Source organism: Heterodontus francisci, chromosome 49, assembly GCF_036365525.1.
Source record: "Heterodontus francisci isolate sHetFra1 chromosome 49, sHetFra1.hap1, whole genome shotgun sequence".
NCBI classification, from domain to species: domain Eukaryota; kingdom Metazoa; phylum Chordata; class Chondrichthyes; order Heterodontiformes; family Heterodontidae; genus Heterodontus; species Heterodontus francisci.
Genome location: NC_090419.1, coordinates 10,001,956 through 10,011,407, shown reverse-complemented (window position 1 = coordinate 10,011,407; position 9,452 = coordinate 10,001,956). Strand labels below are relative to the sequence as shown.

Below are 9,452 nucleotides of genomic sequence, written 5' to 3'. Positions count from 1 at the left end.
ACCCTGAGAGAGAGAGGGGGGATGAGAGACACCAGTCGGTGTACAGATATCACCCTGAGAGACACCTGTCAGTGTACAGATATCTCCCTGAGAGAGAGGGGGCTGAGAGACACCTGTCAGTGTACAGATATCTCCCCGAGGGAGAGGGACTGAGAGACACCAGTTAGTGTACAGATATCTCCCTGAGAGAGAGGGACTGAGAGACACCAGTCAGTGAACAGATATCTCCCTGAGAGAGAGGGGACTGTGAGACACCAGTCTGTGTACAGATATCTCCCTGAGAGAGAGGGGAGTGAGAGACGCCAGTCACTGTACAGATATCTCCCTGAGAGGGGACTGTGAGACACCTGTCAGTGTACAGATATCTCCCTAAGAGAGAGGGGAGTGAGAGACACCAGTCAGTGTTCAGATATCTCCCAGAGGAAGGGGGACTGAGAGACACCTGTCAGTGTACAGATATCTCCCCGAGAGAGAGGGGACTGAGAGACACCAGTCAGTGTACAGATATCTCCCTGAGAGTTCGAGGACTGAGAGACACCAGGCACTGTACAGATATCACCCTGAGAGAGAGGGGACTGAGAAACACCAGTCACTGTACAGATATCTCCCTGACAGACAGGGGACTGAGAAACACCAGTCAGTGTACAGATATCACCCTGAGAGAGAAGGAACTGAGAGACACCAGTCAGTGTACAGATATCTCCCCGAGAGAGAGGGGACTGAGAGACACCAGTCAGTGTACAGATATCTCCCTGAGAGAGAGAGGACTGAGAGACACCAGTCAGTGTACAGATATCTCCCAGAGGAAGGAGGACTGAGAGACACCAGTCAGTGTACAGATATCTCCCCGAGAGAGAGGGGACTGAGAGACACCAGGCACTGTACAGATATCTCCCTGAGAGTTAGAGGACTGAGAGACACCAGTCAGTGTACAGATATCACCCTGAGAGAGAGGGGAGTGAGAGACACCAGTCAGTGTACAGATATCACCCTGAGAGAGGGGAGTGAGAGACACCAGTCACTGTACAGATATCTCCCTGAGAGGGGACTGAGAGACACCAGTCAGTGTGCAGATATCACCTTGAGGGAGAGGGGGGACTGAGAGACATCAGTCAGTGTACAGATATCACCCTGAGAGAGGGGAGTGAGAGACACCAGTCACTGTCCAGATATCTCCCTGAGAGAGAGGGGAGTGAGAGACACCAGTCAGTGTACAGATATCTCCCCGAGAGAGAGGGGACTGAGAGACACCAGTCAGTGTACAGATATCTCCCTGAGAGAGAGGGGACTGAGAGACACCAGTCAGTGTACAGATATCACCCTGAGAGAGAGGGGACTGAGAGACACCAGTCAGTGTATAGATATCTCCCTGAGAGAGAGAGGGGACTGAGAGACACCAGTCAGTGTACAAATATCACCCTGAGAGGGAGGCTCTGGGATACACAGAGTCAAGGGGCTGTGGGAATTGTTGAGTTGTTAGCTGGAGAAGATGCCTTTGCACCTCAAAATTCAGCTGCACCATCTCCCAAGACAAAACCTACAAAATCTATAATACCCAACCCGCAAAATTAATTGATTTCTTTTCATTTCCTCGACCAATTTGTGCTTGTATGTTAGCTACCCAATAAAGTTCTGTAACGATTAACCTGTCTCTTAATATAAATTTAATTCCTCATTTTTTGGGTTGGTATAGAGCAAAGGAGAAAATAGTCGCAGTGTTCACGGGTCCTACAATCTCTAATCGATTGTTTAAAAGTTGATAATTGCCCACTCCATCTAACCACGCAACCAAAAAAAAAGCCTGCATTTTTGTTTGAATACCACCACGGACAAGTGATAGTCTACAGATGGATCATGAGTGACATGCGATACCAACATAGAGTGATCTGTATATTAATAATAATTATTCATACATCTTCATCTCAAACTGCTTTCGTTCGGTGCAACTGATAACAGTGCAGTAAGTGGCCTGTCCAAATATGTTCAGTGTTGCTTCTCCCCTCTCCTCAGGAAGGCTGTCAAAACTCGACTTGCTCACAGTAACCTTCTTTATCTCTTCCTCTTGCACATGCTGCAAAGTGTTCATATACCCTCCCTCACCAACCCCTCCCCCCAACAAAAAGTCAAGTCCCCCAATGATACAGGGATGTTCTTCAAAGTAAAGCAGGGTCGAGTTCACTTCCAGAACCCTACGACTGATAGGTGTGTGTGTTGTGTGGTGCAGAATACAATAGCATTGGGTTCCATCCCCGACTCCGCTCTTGAAACTGTTTTTTTTTTTTGTCTCCCCGCTTTCTCTGGAATTCCAACAGCCTCTGGTCAAAAAAGTCCCAGCTAAAGTGAGGTCTCCACGCTGTGTAGCGGGCTTCCTGGCAAGGAAAGAATGGCCGACTTGCTCAGGTCAGTGGTCAGGTAGATGCCACTGTCGATCGCGTTGTTGTTTTTGTTTGGCGAAGAGGGTGGGCTGAGGTTGTGCTTGCCGTGCACAAGGTCCTCTTCCTCGACGTCTGTGTCGTCGATGAGGGGGATGTTGGGCTGGGAGTCGTTGATCAGGAACTCGGGGTGGGTCATGAAGTTGTGGATGGATGTCCTAGACTCCGGTTTCTCCAATCCTTCGTAGAGAGAGCTACGGAACGCTTTCACCACTCGGAGCTGGCGAGAACAAGGTGTGAGAAGGAGGTGAGGAGGGGTACAGAAAGTGAAGACAGGTCAAAGGAAAAAGGGCGAGGTGGAGGGGGGGGGAAAGAGGAGGAAGACGATAAGACAAGTTAGGCAAACGAGGAGACCGCCCCGCGAGAGATGAGTCTAAAGAGAGGCATGAGAGCAGAAAAAAGAAACTGGAGTGATAAGAGACTGTAATCTAAAAACAAGAGTGAATTGAAGGCTGCGTTTCAAAAAAAAAATAGTGGAGAGGGATTGGTGTGTCTGTGTGTGTAGACGGATCTACACACACAGACACACAGGTGTTCATGTGGTGAAGATGGTTTTACCAAGAGATCCTGAGGCACCAAATCTTTTCAAAAGCCTTGAACATCTCTCCACCTTGGGCGGTGTTGGGGATTTTTGAGCCATGATTGACAAAAGCCAATTCTCTTCGAAAACTGGCCTGGCTTTTTTCAAATCTGGTTTCTCGCCTCTCCCAGGAGATGTCACGGAGTGAGATGTGGCTGTGCCTTGATGCATGCTAATTTATTCTCAGATGTTAACCGATGGGTTATGGTGGGGGGCTGGCAGCGGGGAGGCGGGTAAGGAGTAATCCCCTTCCCCGTGGGGAACCTTTCCTTTGTGCTGATGTGTTGTTTTTCATTTTTAGCCAACGTACTTGGCTCACTGCACCTCTCGAGTGTCAGGGGTCAGGCAGCAACTTCCAGCTTACAATCAGCCAAACTGAGGAGGTAAGATGAATTAAATTTGCATGTGTTAGAGGCTCATCTTTAATAATTTTGGTTATGATTAAAGGTGACAGAAGAGTGAGTGGCAAAGTTGAGTCAAAGGCCAGTTTTAAAATTGCAGCGTGAGACTCTTAATTGACTGATGGTGATCAGGAATGATGGGGGGGCGAACATTGCCCATCTTTTTCGGCCACTGGATTAATGCCCAGTTTGAAGCATCGTTTTTGTCAACATAGGCTGAAAGATCTCGGTCTCCACACCTTAGCGAAGCGTTAATTTAGACAGCAGTTTGATAAACAGCAGTAACTTGTATTTATATAGCGCCTTTCAGGTCAGACAATGGGCCAAGGACTTCACAGGAGGGTTATCAAACAAAATTTGACACTGAGCCACATAAGGAGATATTTGGGATAGTTCCTTGGTCAAAGAGGTCGGTTTTTAAGCAGAGTCTTAAAGGAGGAGAGAGAGAGGCGGAGAGGTTTAGGGAGGGAATTCCAGAGCTTAGGGCCCCAGGCAGCTGAAGGCACGGCCGCCCATGGTGGAGCGATGGGAATCGGGGGATGGTCAAGAGGCCGGAATTGGAGGAGGGCAGAGATCTCGGAGGGTTGTAGGGGTCGGAGGCGGTTACAGTGATAGGGAGGGCTGTGGGGGCCGGAGGAGGTTACAGAGATAGGGAGGGTTGTAGGGGCCGGAGGAGGTGACGGAGATGGGGAGGGGGTGAGGGACTGGAGGAGGTGATGGAGATAGGGAGGGGGTGAGGGACTGGAGGAGGTTACGGAGATAGGGAGGGTTGTAGGGTTTGGAGGAGGTTACGGAGATAGGGAGGGTTGTAGGGACTGGAGGAGGATACTGAGATAGGGAGGGTTGTCGGGGCTGGAGGAGGTTACAGAGATAGGGACGGTTGTAGGGTCTGGAGGAGGTTACAGTGATAGGGAGGGTTGTAGGGACTGGAGGAGGTTACGGAGATAGGGAGGGTTGTAGGGACTGGAGGAGGTTACAGAGATAGAGAGGGTTGTAGGGGCTGGAGGAGGTTACAGTGATAGGGAGGGTTGTAGGGACTGGAGGAGGTTACGGAGATAGGGAGGGGGTGAGGGACTGGAGGAGGTTACAGAGATAGGGAGGGTTGTAGGGACTGGAGGAGGTTACGGAGATAGGGAGGGGGTGAGGGACTGGAGGAGGTTACAGAGATAGGGAGGGTTGTAGGGACTGGAGGAGGTTACGGAGATAGGGAGGGGGTGAGGGACTGGAGGAGGTTACAGAGATAGGGAGGGTTATAGGGACTGGAGGAGGTTACGGAGATAGGGAGGGGGTGAGGCCATGGAACGATATGAAAATTGAGGACACACCCATTATCCAGTGCGATTGAGATTTGGCTCGTTATTGGACATGTCTGGTATCCAGTCCTATCGAAGGCAATGGGACTGAATATCAAACGGGGGCTTCGAACGGCCCCACCTCCCCTTTTGTGGCCCCACCCATGTTCAATTCCCCTCATCTCCCCACCAAGAGGGGGCTGCGTGAGAGCGGATCTGTTTTAGCCATTAATTCGAGGCTGAGACGTTATTAGGCATTGCAAAATTACTTTTATAAGGATCCCTGCATGGAGATAAATGGAAGTTAAATGGTGCTAGATACAGTACTCCCTCCACCCCTGCTCACTGGGAGAGGCCTACAGAAGAAGAGTAAACCACTGAAGAGTAAAAGAAAGCAAGAAGAAATAAAAATGAAATAATGCATCGCTAGGTCCAGGCAGCGTGTCATAATCGCTCTGCGGAAAAGAAACAGAAGGGAAAACTAATAAAGACACAGAAGCAAGGAGGCCATGGAGTGCAAATGGAGCCTGCCTGCGTTGGAACAGCTGGATGTGCAAGTGAGAGGTCAGAGGTGAACCGTCATGCTGCAAGAGAGAGGTCAAAGGTGACATTTCAGACCAGTTTATGGCCAAGAATAGCCAAACAAAAATCAACAGAAAAGCAAAACCAACAGAGCATCAAAGGGGGATAACCTGTCCTGTGCGTCCCTCTGTTAAAACACCCAGCACCCCACCCACCATGCAAACGTGCCACGTAAAACCATTCGAGTATAAGTCCTAAAGCTGCAGTTCATGGCTCAATGAGGACTGGCGGCAGGCTCTCCGGGGGGGCTGCATGTCAGATCCTGGGTGCTTCTGCGCATGCTGGAGCCCTGTGGAAGCTGGGGAACGAGACCAAAACAAACAAAAAAAAAAAAACATGGGGACAACCCCTTAAGGTCAAGTGACAAGGTTAGACCCACCTGCTAGTCCCATCATTATCTCCATGGACACTGTGAGCAGCCATCCAGATACCTGGCTGAGTGACCAGCCCCATTATTAACCCTACGGGTACAGTACCGAGAGACTAATGCTATCATTAGCACTTTTATTCTGCCATCCTATCGCTAATGCCTTTACCCTCAATTGCACAATTTGTAGACTCAAAGGCTTATTAAAAGTGCCATCACAATTCTTTTCAGTTTAATAAAGGAATTCTCATTGAATTCTAGACCCTCTGAAATAAATCAGAACAGGAGAAGGACATTCAGCCCGAGTCTGTTCTGCCATTCAATCAGACCGTGGCCTCATCTGTATTTTAACTCCATTTCCCCGCCTTGGTTCCCTAACCCTTAATCCACTCACCCAACTAAAATCTATCAATCTCGGGTTTGAAATTCCCAATTGACCCCCGCCCGGCCTCGACAGCTTTCTGGGGGGGAGAGAGTTCCAGATTTCCACTCCCCCTTTGTGTGAAGAAGTGCTTCCTCACATCACCCCCTGAACGGCCTGGCTCGGATTTTAAGGTTCTGCCCCCTTGTTCTGGACTCTTCCCCCCACCAGAGGAAATAGTTTCTCTCTATCAACCTGATCGAATCAACAAAGAACAAAGAACAAATCCTTTAATCAGGTAGAATTTACAGCACAGGAACAGGCCATTCAACCCATCTGACCTCTTCCAGTGTTTTTGCTCTGTAGGAGCCTCCTTCCACCCACTTCATCTTACCATCCCACCCCCTACTTCATCTCCCCCCTATCACCATATCCTTCTATTCCTCTCTCCCTCATGTGTTTATCCAGCTTCCCCCTTAAATACATCGATACTATTCACCTCAACCACTCCCTGTGGGAGCGAGTTCCACATTCTCACCACTCTCTGGGGAAAGGAGTTTCTCCTGAATTCCCCATCGGATTTATTACTGACTGTCTTATATTGATGGCCCCCTAGTTCTGGTCTCCCCCCACAAGTGGAAACGTTTTCTCTACGTCTACCCGATCGAAACCCCCTTCATCATTTTAAAGACCTCAATCAGGTCACCCCTCAGCCACCTCTTTTCTAGAGAGACGAGCCCCCAGCCTGATCAATCTTTCTTGATAGGTATATAATTACCTGACCCGATCACCTCTCATGTCATACATGGGTTCTTTTCCATCCACACCTGTGGGCAGCGCTATGTACCTGGCATGGGTGACTACCCATGTCGAGGGTGGCCAGAGTAAGTGGCAGGGTCTGTATCAGGGGACCTCTGGGACCTGACCCTGGGCAAACAGGAGGAGAGCCAACCTCTTGTCACTTGACCTTTGTAAACGAATCTACGAAGATGTTCGGGGAGCAGGAGGCAACTTTTTTAGCTTGCGAGTTAATGGTGGCAGAACCAAAGAAAAATTGGTTAAATCATTACACAGTCTGATAATGCATGCTACTTAAAGTGACAACCCCAGCCCGTCAAGCAAAGTGGCATGTAACAAGGCAACGTGACTCACAATTTTGGACGCTGAACCAGTTGTGCCACACCGTCAGATTTTACAATGCTTCTTTCAGTCTTCTGAAGGTTACCTGGGCACCTTACCCACTTCGCTTGACAGGAGCAGGTGAGCAAGAGTCTGGGCAACAACACAGCGGAGCCTCGCATCCAAAAACACTGATCCAATCCCGTCCCTCCCCCAGAAAATTCCCGCCTCGACTTGGGGATGTCCCTTTAAGTATATCGCATCGTTATCCATTCAAATACAGCAGAGCCCTGAATAAGATCAACTCGGAGCATGATGCAGAAGAAAGAATTGCATTGCAATTGTACAGTGCTGTTTGTGAACTTGGCAACAACCCAAAGTGATTCAATGCCTGTGAAGGACTGTTTTTGAAGCTGTTGTATTTTAGGGAAATGCAGCAGCCAATTTGCGCACGGCAAACTCCCACAAACAGCAATTTGGTAACGAAAAGATTTTTTTTTTAAGCAGTGTTGGTTGAGGGATAAATATTGGCCCAGGACACTTTGAGGACAAAGGATCGGCACAACATTGTGGGCCGAAGGGCCTGTTCTGTGCTGTATGTTCTATGTTCTATGACACTGGGGAGAACCCCCGCAGTACTCTTCCCACAACAGTAGCTGTGGGATCTTTTATGTCCACCTGAGCTGGCAGACAGGGGCGTCAGATTTAATGTTTCATCCCGAAACACGACCCCTTCGACAGCGTGTGCTGCCTCAGTACTGACCCTCTGATAGCGCGGCGCTCCCTCGGTACTGACCCTACGACAGCGCGGCGCTCCCTCGGTACTGACCCTCCGACAGCGCGGCGCTGCCTCGGTACTGACCCTCCGACAGCGAGGCGCTCCCTCGGTACTGACCCTCCGACATCGTGGCGCTCTCTCAGTACTGACCCTCCGACAGCGCGGCGCTCCCTCGGTACTGACCCTCCGACAGCGCGGCGCTCCCTCGGTACTGACCCTCCGACAGCGCGGCGCTGCCTCGGTACTGACCCTCCGACAGCGCGGCGCTCCCTCGGTACTGACCCTCCGACAGCGCGGCGCTCCCTCGGTACTGACCCTCCGACAGCGCGGCGCTCCCTCGGTACTGACCCTCCGACAGCGCGGCGCTGCCTCAGTACTGACCCTCCGACAGTGCGGCGCTCCCTCAGTACTGACCCTCCGACAGCGCGGCGCTGCCTCAGTACTGACCCTCCGACAGCGCGGCGCTCCCTCGGTACTGACCCTCCGACAGTGTGGCGCTCCCTCGGTACTGACCCTCCGACATCGCGGCGCTCTCTCAGTACTGACCCTCCGACAGCGCGGCGCTCCCTCGGTACTGACCCTCCGACAGCGCGGCGCTGCCTCAGTACTGACCCTCCGACAGTGCGGCGCTCCCTCAGTACTGACCCTCCGACAGCGCGGCGCTGCCTCAGTACTGACCCTCCGACAGCGCGGCGCTCCCTCGGTACTGACCCTCCGACAGCGAGGCGCTCCCTCGGTACTGACCCTCCGACAGCGCGGCGCTCCCTTGGTACTGACCCTCCGACAGCGAGGCGCTCCCTCGGTACTGACCCTCCGACATCGCGGCGCTCCCTCAGTACTGACCCTCCGACAGTGCGCGCTCCCTCGGTACTGACCCTCCGACATCGCGGCGCTCCCTCAGTACTGACCCTCCGACAGCGAGGCGCTCCCTCGGTACTGACCCTCCGACATCGCGGCGCTCCCTCAGTACTGACCCTCCGACAGCGAGGCGTTCCCTCGGTACTGACCCTCCGACAGCGCGGCGCTCCCTCGGTACTGACCCTCCGACAGCGCGGCGCTCCCTCGGTACTGACCCTCCGACATCGCGGCGCTCCCTCAGTACTGACCCTCCGACAGCGCAGCGCTCCCTCGGTACTGACCCTCCGACAGCGAGGCGCTCCCTCGGTACTGACCCTCCGACATCGTGGCGCTCTCTCAGTACTGACCCTCCGACAGCGCGGCGCTCCCTCGGTACTGACCCTCCGACAGCGAGGCGCTCCCTCAGTACTGACCCTCTGACATCGTGGCGCTCTCTCAGTACTGACCCTCCGACAGTGCGGCACTCCCTCGGTACTGACCCTCCGACATCGTGGCGCTCTCTCAGTACTGACCCTCCGACAGCGCGGCGCTCCCTCGGTACTGACCCTCCGACAGCGAGGCGCTCCCTCGGTACTGACCCTCCGACAGCGCGGCGCTGCCTCGGTACTGACCCTCCGACAGCGCGGCGCTCCCTCGGTACTGACCCTCCGACAGCGCGGCGCTCCCTCAGTACTGACCCTCC

At 52.4% G+C, this 9,452-nt stretch overlaps 1 protein-coding gene across 8 annotated transcripts in view; it reads right to left on the bottom strand.

Annotated features, from left to right (window-relative positions):
* Nucleotides 1-2,334: 2,334 nt before the first annotated feature.
* LOC137358276 (plasma membrane calcium-transporting ATPase 3-like) overlaps nucleotides 2,335-9,452 on the bottom strand; it is a 110,351-nt gene continuing 103,233 nt past the window's right edge. For all 8 annotated transcript variants that reach the window (XM_068024187.1, XM_068024182.1, XM_068024183.1 and 5 more), the window contains one exon: nucleotides 2,335-2,652. In XM_068024187.1, coding sequence (XP_067880288.1) covers nucleotides 2,335-2,652 — 318 coding nt within the window. The remainder of the gene's footprint in view (nucleotides 2,653-9,452) is intronic.